Source organism: Pithys albifrons, chromosome 10 (assembly GCF_047495875.1).
Source record: "Pithys albifrons albifrons isolate INPA30051 chromosome 10, PitAlb_v1, whole genome shotgun sequence".
NCBI lineage: Eukaryota > Metazoa > Chordata > Aves > Passeriformes > Thamnophilidae > Pithys > Pithys albifrons.
In genome coordinates, this window is record NC_092467.1 from 32,640,396 (window position 1) to 32,655,218 (window position 14,823).

The window sequence follows — 14,823 nt, forward strand, 5'->3', positions numbered from 1 at the left end:
TATATCCAAGCATCTTTTGTTAAATGAGGATAATTTATAGATATTAAAACCAGATCACATGACTTCATTCAGTCTCCTGATTTTATTAGGGATGGAGGGACAGGACACAGGGAATGGCTTCCTACTGCCAGAGGGCAGGGATAGGTGGGATATTGGAAAGGAATTGCTGACTGGGAGGGTGGGCAGGCCCTGGCACAGGTGCCCAGAGAAGCTGTGGCTGTCCCATCCCTGGAAGTGTCCCAGGCCAGGCTGGGGCACCCTGGGACAGTGGGAGGTGTCCCTGCCCATGGCAGGGGTGGCACTGGGTGGGCTTTGAGGTCCCTCCCAACCCAATCCAGTCTGTGATTCCATGATAAAATGAGCTGAGAAGGCACCAAGGAGTGATGTCCCCTGCAGAGGGTCCAGTGCTGCAGTCACTGGGCACAGCCTTAGAGCCACGTGAGGGTCACAGATGGCAAACAGGGGTTTCATTCTTGGCCACATCCCATCAACAGGGAAGGTCATGATGCCCTTTTGGCACTTGCTGTTGCCCAGGGGGTGGGAGGTGTTGCTGCCACCACCGTGGGGACTTGATTTAACAAATCAGAGATCTGTGTCCAAGAATGTCCATTGTCCACTGCCTTGGTGTTAGTCATTGCTGAGGTGATTATGGAGAGGAAAGTCCTTCAGTGGTTCAGCAGAAACACAGGAGGGAAACACCCACTGATGTCAGCCAGGCTGCTGCTGTGAATAATGACTTCTTTCTTAATTGCAGTGCTGCAGACACACTGGTAATTCTGATTTCAGAGGGTTTTAATTAAGCCAAGGCAAAAGTAACTAATGCCTGAAGGCCTCATCCCTCCCCAGGTCCTCAGGGATGCAAAGGTGCAAAGAGACTCTTGTAGCCTTTTCTACAAGGCCATGAAAAATGGTTTGTGTGGAAGTGATGAGCCACTGGATCTCCACCTCAATGCAGCAAATAAATCAGCTGTAAGGGCAGTAAATGACATATGTGGAGATAATTATTTATGTATTTATTAAACACATCTCCATGGCATGTGCACTAATGTTGTTACTATCTCTGAGAATATGGCCTGTGCTTTGTATGTATTCTCTTCATATTTGTAAAGGACAAACCTTTAATAAGTCAGGGTCACCAATTTGTTGCTGGGTTGGTGTTTTAAGAGCAGGGAGTATTGACTTTAATGAATGTCAAGACAGGGAATAGGAAAATATGCACTTGTTTACTGTAATGAGGAAAAATGTGTTGTTGGAATATATACATTTCCCTGAAAATGGGTAATAACATTTAATTGGGATTTAGTTGTGAGCAGAATCTGGTGCCCTTCAGGCACAGAGAATCACAGAACCATTGAGGCTGGAAAAGCCCTCTGAGCCCATTGAGTCCAACCATTCCCCAGCACTGCCAAGGCCACCACTGTCCCATGTCCCCAGGGGCCACATCCACACATGGAGAGACATCCTTGGACATGTGATGTCCCCAGGCCATGCAGCCCTGGCCTGACACAGTCCTACAATCACAGAATCCTCTGAGCTGGAAGGGACCCCCCAGGATCATCAAGTCCAACTCCTGACCCTGCACAGACACCCCAAGAATCACACCAGGTGTCCCAACAGGGCTCAGGGCTCAGGTTCAGTCTTGCAGAGGGCAACCAGAGGTGTTGGGACTGTTTTGCTTTGGGATTTGGGTCCCAAAATGCAAGAAGACCCCCAGCAGCACCCCCTGGGTTTGAACTGGTGTGGGAGCCCCTCAGTGAGCAAAGCCAAGGGCTGATTTTGGGGGGTGTGACGGGCGCTGGCGCTGCCAACGGTGCTGACTCACTCCCCCTTGCTTTGTCACAGACAAGCAGAACGACGTGGAGATTCCTTCTCCCACCCAGAAGGACAGAGAGAAGAAGAAAAAACAGCAGCTCATGACACAGATCAGCGGAGTGAAAAAATTAATGCACAGTTCAAGCTTGAATAACACCAGCATTTCACGGTTTGGAGTGAAAACAGAGAAGGAAGATCACCTGGCCAAGGTACGACAGGTTCTTGCCTTTCTGGGGGAACCTGGAAGCTGGGAAAGGACTGGATGAATGGATGCTGCCTTGTAAAACTGGAATCAGTATCCCTGAAGTGAAGTGGCCATTACAAATGCTGCAATTAATGGTAGCAGGCCCTGACAGCACGTTGTGTTTATAAACACTTGAAATTATCCCTAAAATTATAAGAAAAAAACGTGTTGAAGGCTGAGGAAAGCAATTACCAACCACAACATCAGTCCTTCACAGTTACTCTGTGTTCATGTACTTTATTAATTATACATATTCATGCACTCACCTTATTACAATAATTATTAAATTTGCATATTTTGGAACTTTGGGGAAATGCAGAACACACGGTGCAAGTGCTAAGTGCAGAATTGTCTGGGAAAACAATGTAACCATTCTCTTTTTCTCCTCTCCAAAGGAACTGGAAGATCTGAATAAGTGGGGTCTGAACATATTTAACGTGGCCAGGTATTCCCACAACAGGCCCCTCACCTGCATCATGTACGCCATATTCCAGGTGTGTCCCTCCCTGCCCAGCTCTGCTGGGGTTTCACAGCACTGTTGGAATTTCTAATTGCTTTCTGGTTTGTTGCCTTCTCCAGCACGATCTCCTTGCCTGATACATGCCCGTGTGTTTGTGCCTTTCATTACACAGGAGCGAGACCTCCTAAAAACCTTCAAGATCTCCTCGGACACGTTTGTGACGTACATGATGACGCTGGAGGATCACTACCACTCAGATGTGGCCTACCACAACAGCCTGCACGCTGCTGATGTTGCCCAGTCCACCCATGTTCTGCTCTCTACCCCTGCCCTGGATGTGAGTTGTCTTGTCTGAGCTGAGTTGTGTTGGGCAGGGATGGGTTTGAAGGTGGGATGGGCATTTCTTGCTTTTCCAAGGGCTTGGATTCCTGCCAGGGATCCTTCAGGCACTGAGCTCTGCCCTGTGGGACCAGGGACAGCACCTGAGGAATGCTGGAGCTGTGCCAGGGCAGGGACAGGGCACAGGGAATGGCTGGAGCTGTGCCAGGGCAGGGACAGGGCACAGGGAATGGCTGGAGCTGTGCCAGGGCAGAGACAGGGCACAGGGAATGGCTGGAGCTGTGCCAGGGCAGGGACAGGGCACAAGGAATGGCTGGAGCTGTGCCAGGGCAGGGATAGGGCACAGGGAATGGCTGGAGCTGTGCCAGGACAGGGATGGCACCCAGGGAATGGCTGGAGCTGTGTCAGGGCAGGGACAGCACCCAGGGAAGGGCTGGGGCTGTGCCAGGGCAGGGACAGCACCCAGGGAAAGGGCTGGAGCTGTGCCAGGACAGGGACAGCACCCAGGGAAGGGCTGGAGCTGTGCCAGGGCAGGGACAGGGCACAGGGAATGGCTGGAGCTGTGCCAGGGCAGGGGCAGGGCACAGGGAATGGCTGGAGCTGTGCCAGGGCAGGGGCAGGTTGGATCTCAGGGAAAGGTCCTTCCCCCAGAGGGTGGTGGGCACTGCCCAGGCTCCCCAGGGCAGTGGGCAGAGCCCCAAGGCTGCCAGAGCTCCAGGAGGGTTTGGATGATGCTCTGGGGCACAGGGAGTGACTCCTGGGGCTGGGCCTGGGCAGGGCTGAGGGTTGGACTGGGTGGTCCTTGTGGGTCCCTTCCAGCTCAGCACATCCTGGGGTTCTGTGATTAAGAAATCTCAGCAGCAGCTCTGCCTGAAGTCGCTGTTGCATCTTCAGGAGCACAAGCAGCTTGTAGACCTTTCTTCTGAGTCAGTGGCTTGTCCTCAGAAAACTAATTTTAAAAAGCACAATTTGTTTCTCTAAATCAGCCTTCCAAACTGTTGAGAGATAAAACCTAAGGAGCTCTCTGACAAATTCCTTCTTTCCTTCCTAGGCTGTCTTCACAGATTTGGAAATCCTTGCTGCAATTTTCGCAGCTGCAATTCATGATGTGGATCACCCCGGGGTCTCCAATCAATTTCTGATTAATACAAGTGAGTTTTGTTTGGAATACAATCATAACTTCATCCACAAATTTGGAAACCAGTGGAAATGCTTTTTCCATTACATACATGATGACTTGCAGGCTGCATTGCCCTCTCAAAATGCTGTGCAGTAAATGAGGGAGACGTTTGGAAATAAAGCAGTAATTAAAATGAAATTCCTCACAAAGGGAGCTATTGTAGTACAATTTGTGAAGTGCCCTTGTGAACATTACTACTTGCTAACATGTAATAATTCTTCTAGTCCTGAGTGCAAATTTTACCATTAATGTAAGAGAAATAATGCTATTGCTATTGACAACCATGAAGCTAAATATTGGGGCTCATCCTGGGCTCTGCAAGAGGCTGAGCATGGATCTGGATTTCAGAATATGGGTATTGTTCTGTTTTAGAAAGAGTGTTTGCAGGATTCTGTTGTCAGTGACTCTGAAGCCATAACTAAGTCAACTGAGTATTATTTTGTTTGCTGGGACTGAGCAAAGGCTGTTTGTGTTACACACACACATTCTGGGGTTATCAGACCACAGGCTCTTGGCTCTCATGGAGCAAAAACCCATCACAGAATCCTGGAACCATCTCCTTTCCACCCCCTGCCATGGGCAGGGACACCTTCCACTAGCCCAGGTTGCTCCAAACCCCATCCAACCTGGACCTGGACACTTCCAGGGATGAGATATCCCTGAGCAAAGAAACTTTGCCCCATTTCTTGCACACAGATAAAACATTTCAGTGCCCAGGAGAAGTGTGGGTTGTTGGAAGTGCCCATTTCACATGCTGGAGTCACAGATCTGTGTTCCTTTGGCAGATTCCGAGCTGGCCCTGATGTACAACGACGAATCCGTCCTGGAGAACCACCACCTTGCTGTGGGGTTCAAACTGCTCCAGGAGGAGCACTGTGACATCTTCCAGAACCTGACCAAGAAGCAGCGCCAGACGCTGCGGAAGATGGTGATCGACATGGTAAGAGCTGTGCCCACTCTGCCCCTCTTCCTCACCCCAAAACTGCCCTCTGTGTGAGGCTGCCCCCCCTGACATCCCGTCCTTCCACTTCTCCCCAGGTGTTGGCCACCGATATGTCCAAGCACATGAGTCTGTTGGCTGACCTGAAGACTATGGTGGAAACTAAGAAGGTGACCAGTTCAGGAGTTCTCCTTCTGGACAACTACACAGACAGAATACAGGTACAGCAATCAAATCCCTGTGTCGTGTGTTTGGCTCAGGGGTGAAGAAACCACGCCCCTGTTTTCACTGTGGCTTTTCAGCTGATCATGTGTAGAAGCTGCTGACCTAAATTTTCAGCAGTCATTTTCCTCTGCACTAAGAACAGGTACAAGGTGGTCCCACATATTTGAGGTGAAGGGGGATGATGGTTTTTGTAACACTTGGAGCATCTAAGTTTAAACATGCACATTCTGTTGAGGTCAGTCCATAAGAGTGAGTTTTTGAGGGTTCCCAAATTTCCCTGCTGCTTTCTCCCACTTGTTTCTCCTGCAATAGCATTGCAAGAACTTTAATTTGTGGCTCTACACCTAAAGCAACTCCCAGGGAACTAAAATTAGTGACGTGCAATCTGTTCCCTATATAATGTAACCCTTGATTTACAGAAATGACAAAGCAGTGCTGGCACAGGGTCACATGGTGAGCAGGGCAAGATACATCCTGATCTGCTCTGCACTTTGATGACCAGTTTCTTAACCAGCTCATGGGAAAACTCCTTCATTTTTTTATTTAAGACTGCTGGTGTTAAGTCACTCTGTTGCTGTCTCAGACCTTTGGGCCAGTTAGTCAGGCACATCTTGTGGGTGTCTGGGAGGGATATTACTCATTTAATAAAGTAGGAGTATTTAATCTATTTCCATGAGAGCATGGAAATGAATTTTGAATGGTGGGAAGCACCTGCATTCAAAAACAAACCTGTGTGATGTCAGCAACATTGTCACAACTGCACCCCGTGTAAGTGCTGAGTTGTCTGAACAGCAGAGAGCACATGTTGCTTCTGAAGGGACTGTGGCAGCTGAGCTCATCTGTGGAGATACAGAATCCCAGAATCCCAGGCTGGTTTGCATGGGGAGGGACTTTAAAGCTCATTTAGTCCAACCCCTGCCATGGGCACGGACACCTCCCACTATCCCAGGGTGCTCCAAGCCCTGCCCAGCCTGGCCTTGGACACTTCCAGGGATCCAGGGGAAGCTACAGCTTCTCTGCCCAGCCTGTGCCAGGGCCTCACAGAGAAGAATATTTTCCTATATCCCACCTATCCCTGCCCTCTGGCAGTGGGAAGCCATTCCCTGTGTCCTGTCCCTCCCTCCATTGTCCCCAGTCCCTCTCCAGCTCTCCTGGAGCCCCTTCAGGCCCTGCCAGGGGCTCTCAGGTGTCCCTGGAGCCTTCTCTTCTCCAGGTGACCCCACAGCTTTCCCAGCCTGGCTCCAAAGGGGCTCCAGCCCTGGAGAATCTCTGTGGCCTCCTCTGGACTTGCTCCAGCAGGTCCATGTCTTCAGCGTGGGACAGTGGAACAATGTCAATATTTTTATGGGCTGTTTCATAAACAAAGAGCCTTGTGGTTAAATGTTCTGCAATAAGTGAGCAGATGCAGCTTGAGACCATCCTCTGCTCCCATTAATTCTATGGGGTTTCTGATTCCTGTAATTGCAGGTTCTCCGGAATATGGTACATTGTGCAGACCTGAGCAATCCCACCAAGTCCCTGGAGCTGTACCGGCAGTGGACGGACAGGATCATGGAGGAGTTCTTCCAGCAGGGAGACAAGGAGAGGGAGAGGGGGATGGAGATCAGCCCAATGTGTGACAAACACACTGCCTCGGTGGAGAAATCCCAGGTAACCAGCCCTGAGCTGCAGTTCTGCTTTCTGAAGCAGAGACAAAACTCACCTGCTTTCTCCAGCACAGTTAGGCAAAGAGCCAGCTGTTCATGGGGTTGGTTCTGATCCTCCCTGGCATCCAGCTGGGCCTGAAGCTCCCACAGCCTGGAGAGGCTGCTCAGCCTCCTCTGTGCCCCCTGGCATCTCCTCCTTCCACACACGTGTTCATCTTGCCCTGTTTGTGTCCCAGTTTCCAGGGGGACTTGGTTTCCTTGTGTTCCCCTGGCTGGAAAAGAGCAGCTCTGCTCTCCCCATCCTCCTGCCAGGACTCTCCTGCTCTCACACCCTCTGCTCATTTAGTACCTCCTAAACACACTGACACTGTACCCTGGGTTGGACATTTAGAGCAGCGCCAGCCCCACTGATCTACAGGGTCAGGAGCTTCTCCCAGCTGGGATCCACTTCAGGACACTGGAAAAGTCGGTGCCAGTCGATATTCAGGACAGTTTTGTAGTGCATTGTCTGGCCAGTTAAGTCAGAGCTCTGCTGGAGCTGCTGGGCAGGGTGAAGTCACAGGAATACTCATTTCTGTCAATACGAACCTTAAAAGGAGCTGGATTTGCCCCATTTTTCGAGAAGAACTGGCTCATCTCAGGTTCTGATTCACAGATTAAATGGCTTCAAGGTCAGATTTTGTTCTGATCTGCGTAGAACAGGCCATAAAATTTCACCCAGATAGTCTGTAATGAAACCAGTAATTTATGTTTGCCTAAACATATTCCAGCTTTTATATAAGGGTGTCCTGGTTGTTGTTTTTGAATGACTCGAGCAAGTCATCATTGAGGTTTTTCAGCTTGAATAAGTAACAGAACTGATGATAATTATTTCCAAATGTCCTGTCAGGCTAAGCCAAGTGGTTTCAAAATTATTCACTCAACCACATGGTGATTTTGTTGGAAAAATCTGTCTGATTTAACCTACCAAGAAGTGAATCCTTCAACCAGGCCTGGCCAGAGACCACTCATGTGCTCTGCATGGGAGCTCCAATCAGTTATTTGTTTCACAAATGCACTTCACAGAGGCTTCAAAATGGCATTTTTGCTTTGGAAAAAAAGGCAGGAGTTGCACAAAATGGCCCTTGTGGAGATCCCAAAGGAGAAAGGAAGGTGCTGGAGGGAAAGAAGGAGTGGATTGGAAAAAAGTGTGCAAGTATTTCAGAGCTTGAGATGTCACCTCTTTACGTCAAAATATTTTAGGATCGCTGCTGAGCCACGTGGCTATTCCATGTTATTCCATTTTTCCCATGCTTTGGGATGTTTTTAAGGAAACAGTGACCCTGTTAATGAGTGCTGATCTTTACCCGTTGGTGCTGCAGAGCCCTGGAGCATTTTGGGTGGCAGCAAATCCATGAGCCAAGCTCACAGAATCCTTTTTTTTTTTTCCCTCTCAAAACATGTGCTGCAGGAAATTTTCATCACCTTTTTGTTTGAGCTGCCTCAACTGTATGTTACAATTGAATGTTAATGGTTCTATTGACATCCTGTTGTGTCTGAAGGAGCCATGTGTGACTTCCAAAGCAAACATCTGCACGCTGGGGCTGGTTCCTCGGAGAGCCATTTCCCTGCTGCACAGAAACCTTGTCCAGCAGAGCGAGGAGAAGTGACACATTCTGCCAAGGGGGAAGAATTTCAATCCTCTTTATGGCCATTCAGTTTTCTCCATCCTGGACGTACGTCCTCTCTTAGTCAGACAATTGGAGGATGATTTAGCTCAGAGCTTACGCCGGCGGAAGGACTGACGGACTCAGCCGCAGCCCTCACTCTTTCCACCCCTGACACGTCACTCCAGGGCACTCAGGCAGTGGCAGCCTGTCCTCTTCGTGCAGGAGGAGGGTTCTTGGGATGAGCTGACCTGCTTTCTGGGCTCTTTCCAACACAGAATGAAAGAGAATCTCTAGCTGGGCCAGCTCCGCAGAGAAAAAGTGGCTGCTTTGGCAGAGGGAGGAGAAAAACTGCAATATTTAAAGTGAAATGGTTCAGAATAGGCACAAACTGCACACCACAGCAAAACACACCTAAAGCTTGAATTTCAGTCTGTAAAGGCAGGACATTCAGCCTTGGGATGGCTGCTCATCTTGGGAGCTCTGGTGTATTCCCAGCTCTCAGCCAAGTGTGTATCCTGGGCTAAGGGTGGAATGGCCACAAATGCACCAGCCGTGCCCCCAGTCCCCAGGGAATCCTCTCTGAGAGGAGCAGGGATATTTAAAATCCCACATGCTGCCAGGGATGGAATTGGCAGCTCCATCTCTTGGGTTTCCTGTTGGGTCCTGCTTTTAGTTAAACTTTCATCCAAGGTTTGATTTTGAACATCAGCCCAACCCAGTTCTGTAGGTGCAGCTCTGGGTGTTGGATGATTCTGTCGGCAATTCAGCTGCGCTGCTTTGGGCACTTGCTCTGTTTTGCTTGTGAAATTGAGGTGGTATTGCCATAAATGGCACTTTTTAGACACCCACCTGCTCCTCGTCATTCCCTTCCCCTCAGTGTGTGTGTTCCTGTGTTTCCAGGTGGGATTCATCGACTACATCGTGCACCCTCTCTGGGAGACGTGGGCAGACCTGGTGCAGCCCGACGCCCAGGACATCCTGGACACTCTGGAGGACAACAGGAACTGGTACCAGAGCATGATACCTCAGAGCCCGTCCCCTCCCCTGGAGGAGCGGGGCCAGGACTGCCAGGGCCTCATGGAGAAGTTCCAGTTTGAACTGACGCTGGAGGAGGAGGACTCGGACGGGCCGGAGAAGGACGGGGAGAGCATCGGCTACTTCAGCAATACACAGACACTCTGCGTGGCTGAGCCGGGGGAGGAGGAGCCCCAGAGGGAGGCAAACATAGAGATTGTGACAGAGGACACGTCTCCTGTCGACACATAATGTCCTGGCCCCGTGTGAGTGGATTTTAAACACTTAAGGAGCATGCAAGCGGTCTCACGGACAGCCTGCAGCGGGGTCTGAGGCCGCTGCCACAGTGGCTGAAAGACCCTCCCAGCTACTTGAGATTGGAGTCAGGGTTAAAGATCGTGTAGTGAATGATTGCTCAGGAAATTACCAGGTGATTTACGTTGTGGTTTGAGCCTTGTCAGCCAAGAGCATCGTGTTGTCCTGGAGCTGGCTTGGGTCGGGACTGAGGCGTCAATGACACACAACTGAGAGATTTTATACTGTTAGTTTTGGAATTTATACCAGTTAGACTGATAGAAACTACTGATTAATAACTCTCCATTATAAAACCTGTCCACCCGACCACCTGTCTGCAGACCTGTGTGCCTTCTTTGTAAACACTTTCATGTCTTTTCAAGAGTCTCTCAATTAAACACACGGAGTTTAGTTTTCAAAAGCGACACAAAGTGTTTCAGAATTGACGGATACTTTTTTGATTCTTCCTGTTACAAGAAGCAGTCTTCCTTTTTTTCATGGGCAATACCTGTCACTTTGTTGCAGTTAACCACTTTGACAGACTAAACAGGAGGGGAAACCCTCTGGTTTGCATTACTGCACCTTTAATCGTCTTCTCAATCCCCCCAGTGACCCATTTTCAGTCACGTCATGCCATTGTGCACCGTCTCCGTTCTCTGGCTTGGAAGGACAGTGTGTTTCCTCCCCGGGGGTGGTCGTGGTGAGCAGGACAGAGGGCAGGTTGTCCCCATGGCCCAGTGCAGTCCATCCCTGAGTAGGGCAGTGTGTGACACGCCTTCCCCCTCGGCAGCTCCTCGGAATTTGCACGCTCGGATGTTTGTGTTTCTCTGGCCTCTCGTCCACGTTTCTAGGTTTAGGCCCAGCACCCTCCTCCTGCACTGCCTCGAGCTCTAACACCTCCATTACTGTTTATAACAGTGTATTTATTACGTCATGTATATACTGTAATGTTTTGTAAGTTATTAATTTATATGAATTAGCATTGCCTGTCGGCGGCGATGTTAACGGTGTAGAAAACTCGGAATAAGAGTTGCCTTTTTTTCTTGTAACCTTTTGTATTGCATAAAGTCCAAGAACCTGAACAAAGCTGGAGAGACAGACACAACCCAGGAAGGGCATTTGGGTGGCAGCCACCCGTGGGAGGGGTGACACCAGACCCCAGGGCGGGTGGCAGTGACCGGGGCGAGGGGAGGCAAACCAAGACACCCCCCGCGAACGGGACGGCTTTAAATGTCACCTTCCAATTTCTGAACGACCCAATGTGAATTTCTATGACAAAAATGTGAACTGATGTAATAATTGTGCTGTGAAACTTCCTCTGACAAAGCTTGTCCGGCATCGTGAGAGGTGTCAATCTCAGTCTGTAAAATACGTTTCAAGCTTTTTGGTCCAACTTGTGACTAACTAGTTCATGACAATAGCACAGTTGTGCATGATCAGTGGGTTTGTTTGTCTGTTGAACACTGCATTGTTCCAGGTGGTTATTTTATTGTTTCCAGAAGTTTCACACAATGTATGTTATAGTATTATATATTGTGTTCAGATGCATTCTTAAGAGATTTTTATATGAAGTGAATAAATGAGAGCATGACCCTGCCTGTGGCTCTTCGTGATGCTTTTGTCAACAAGCCAGCATGGGCTGTGTCACCAGTGCTGGGGGACAGCAGATGGAGCCTCCACACCCAGAACATGCCTGTGGCCCAAACCCAGAACCCTCTCTTGGCTCAAACCCAGAACTACCCACAGCCAAAACCCAGGACCTCCCACAGCTGAAACCCAGGACCTCACACAGCCAAATCCAGAATGCTCTTGCAGCCAAAACCCAGAACCTCCCACAGCCAAAACCCAGAACCCTTTCGGCTAAAATCCAGAACCTCACACAGCCAAAACCCAGAAACTCCCACAGCTGAAACCCAGGACCTCACACAGCCAAATCCAGAATGCTCTTGCAGCCAAAACCCAGAACCTCCCACAGCCAAAACCCAGAACCACCCACGGCCAAAACCCAGAACCCTTTCGGCTAAAACCCGGAACCACCCACAGCCAAAACCCAGGACTTCACACAGCCAAAACCCAGGATTTCACACAGCTGAAACCCAGGACCTCACACAGCTGAAACCCAGGACTTCACACAGCTGAAACCCAGGACCTCACACAGCCAAATCCAGAATGCTCTTGCAGCCAAAACCCAGAACCACCCACAGCCAAAACCCAGAACCTCACACAGCTGAAACCCAGGAACTCCCAAAGCTGAAACCCAGAACCTCACACAGCCAAAACCCAGAACGTCCCACAGCCAAACCCCAGGACCTCCCAAAGCTGAAACCCAGAACCTCCCAGAGCCAAACCCAGAACCATCCACAGCCAAAACCCAGAACCTCACACAGCTGAAACCCAGGACCTCCCACAACCAAATCCAGAATGCACTTTGCAGCCAAAACCCAGAACCTCCCACAGCCAAAACCCAGAACCCTCTCGGTTAAAACCTGGAACCACACACAGCCAAAACCCAGGACTTCACACAGCTGAAACCCAGGACCTCCCAAAGCTGAAACCCAGAACCCTCTCTCCTCCCTTGGCTAAAACCCAGAACCACCCACAGCCAAAACCCAGAAACTCACACAGCCAAAACCCAGGACCTCCCACAGCTGAAACCCAGAACCCTCTCTTGGCTAACCCAGCACCTCCCACAGCCAAACCCCAGAACCTCCCAGAGCCAAACCCAGAATGCTCTTGCAGTCAAATCCCAGAAACTCTCACAGCTGAAACCCAGAACCCTCTCTTGGCTAACCCAGAACCTCCCACAGCCAAACCCTAGAACCTCCCACAGCCAAACCCAGAATGCTCTTGCAGCCAAATCCCAGAAACTCTCACAGCTGAAACCCAGAACCCTCTCTTGGCTAACCCAGAACCTCCCACAGCCAAACCCCAGAACCTCCCAGAGCCAAACCCAGAATGCTCTTGCAGCCAAACCCCAGAAACTCTCACAGCTGAAACCCAGGATCTCCCACAGCCAAAATGCAGAAGCCTCTCTCGGCTAAAACCCAGAACCTCCCACAGCTGAAACCCCTGACCCTCCCATGGCCCAAACCCAGAGCCCTCCTGCAGCCAAAATACAGGACCTCACACAGCCAAAGCCCAGAACTCTCCCATGGCCCCAGCCCAGCCCCTCCCTCCTGCAGCCCAATGGACACGGAGGAGCCCGTGCCTTAGGCAGGGAAGGGGAGGGTTGCTGTGCCCTCGGTGGTGGCCGAGCCCCGTGGCCTTCCTGGCGGGGCCGGTGTGGTGGCGACAGGAAGGCGGGCACAGACAGGAAGCGATGGCCGCGCACCGGGACAGCCCATGGGCCGCTTTCATGTCCTGGCCTGACCCAAAACAACAGACTTTGCAGTAGAAAACATCCTGCAGACGGGCAGGGGGCAGGGACAGCAGGGACGCTGTGCCACCCTCGCTGCGGGCGATGCCACGGTGCCCCCACCTTGGCACCTGCACAGGCTTTCCCTGGATTCGCTGGCTCCAAAGGGAAGCCACGTGAAAGCAAGTGTGGATCCCTCATCCCACACCCATCTTCCCACCCAGCACTCCGTGGCAGCAGCAACTGCCAACCCACCGTCCTGCAAGTCCCTCCTGGCCCAGTGGAATGCCACCTACACCTTGCCAGGGGTTTGAGGGTGATTTCTCCAGTGAATTCATGGAATCCCAGAATTGTTTTGGTTGGAAGGGACCTCAAAACTCATCTCGTTTCACTCCCTGCCATGGCAGGGACACCTCCCACCAGCCCAGGGTGCTCCAAGTCCTGTCCAGCCTGGCCTTGGACACTGCAGGGATGGGGCAGCCACACCTTCACTGGGCATCTGTGCCAGGGCCTGCCCACCCTCACAGGGAACAATTTCCTCCTGTCTCTAATCCAAATGTCTCCTCTTTCAGTGTGAAATCATTCCCCTGCATCCCCACACATGCTCTCCCCACGCTGGTGCTGTGCTGGCCGTGCCCTGCTGTGCCCGGCACCGTGCCCGGCACCGTGCCCACGGCTCCCAGCGATGCACAGAGATGGGCAATGGGTTACTGGGCTGGAAAAACATTGGCAGTTCTGGGTGGGGAAAGGGCCTATGTAGGACAGACACAGAGCTGGGGCTGCAGGTGAAGCACCAGCCCCACAGCCAGGGGTGCACTGGGGGTGGGTGTGCCCGGTGGGGTCCCTGGGGGTGGGGCTGACATGGGGGGCTCTGCCCTGGCCCCCTCCCCTCTGCCCACCCCCCCTCCCCTCCAGCCTTGTCTTGCTTTATTCCTGTCCCTTTCCATGACCTAGTTCTGCCAGGCAGTGCCTTCCTCACTAGCATGGGAGGGTGGCAGAGCAGTTCTGGAGCTGAGAGCAGCCCTGTCTCTGCTCCTTCCCTGCAGCAGCACAGGGAAAATGCTGCTGTGCCCGCTGTGATGCCAAACTAACCCAGAGCACTTCTGGTTTCCATTTTGGGGGTGAGCAGTCCCAGTTCAGGTGCAAGGTGGTTTGCTGGCCCCATTCCTTTGTTCCTGGGGGGATGATGATGATGATGATGATGATGATGATGATGATGATGATGATGATGATGATGATGATGATGATGCCTCTTGGCTGTGCTTCCCCACCCTCACATCCAGAGCTCCAGAGGGGCTCGCAGGGTTTCCCTCAGCGTGGGAAGCGCCGGTGTGGAGGCAGCGATGCCTGGGTGGACAGTGCTGATGGATCCTGCTCCCCGTCCCTGCTGGTCCCCCAGTCACTCCCAGTGACCCCCAGCAGGCCCTGAAGGGACTGATGATGTGGAGGGCTCAGGACCTCCTGGGACACATTTGCACACCCCGTCCCCTCCGTGCTGCCAGCGCCAATGATGGATGTCACCCGCAGCCCCCGAGTGGCAGCTGTCCCTGTCCCCAGGGACATAGTTTCCTGCTGAGGACATGGAGCTGGGGTTTCAGGGGGATTTCCACCACCCACAGGCGTCAATCCTGGGGATGAGCTCTGGGAGCAGAGCTGGCCCTTCCT

The 14,823-nt window shown here is 51.5% G+C and overlaps 1 protein-coding gene across 6 annotated transcripts in view; it reads left to right on the forward strand.

The window, feature by feature from the left end:
- The window catches only part of PDE4B (phosphodiesterase 4B), a 227,835-nt gene extending 216,436 nt beyond the window's left edge, over nucleotides 1–11,399 (forward strand). For all 6 annotated transcript variants that reach the window (XM_071564558.1, XM_071564559.1, XM_071564560.1 and 3 more), the window contains 8 exons: nucleotides 1,843–2,021; nucleotides 2,452–2,550; nucleotides 2,689–2,853; nucleotides 3,907–4,006; nucleotides 4,821–4,975; nucleotides 5,074–5,196; nucleotides 6,668–6,850; nucleotides 9,396–11,399. In XM_071564558.1, coding sequence (XP_071420659.1) covers nucleotides 1,843–2,021; nucleotides 2,452–2,550; nucleotides 2,689–2,853; nucleotides 3,907–4,006; nucleotides 4,821–4,975; nucleotides 5,074–5,196; nucleotides 6,668–6,850; nucleotides 9,396–9,761 — 1,370 coding nt within the window. In that variant the 3' untranslated portion in view covers nucleotides 9,762–11,399. The remainder of the gene's footprint in view (nucleotides 1–1,842; nucleotides 2,022–2,451; nucleotides 2,551–2,688; nucleotides 2,854–3,906; nucleotides 4,007–4,820; nucleotides 4,976–5,073; nucleotides 5,197–6,667; nucleotides 6,851–9,395) is intronic.
- Nucleotides 11,400–14,823: the final 3,424 nt, after the last annotated feature.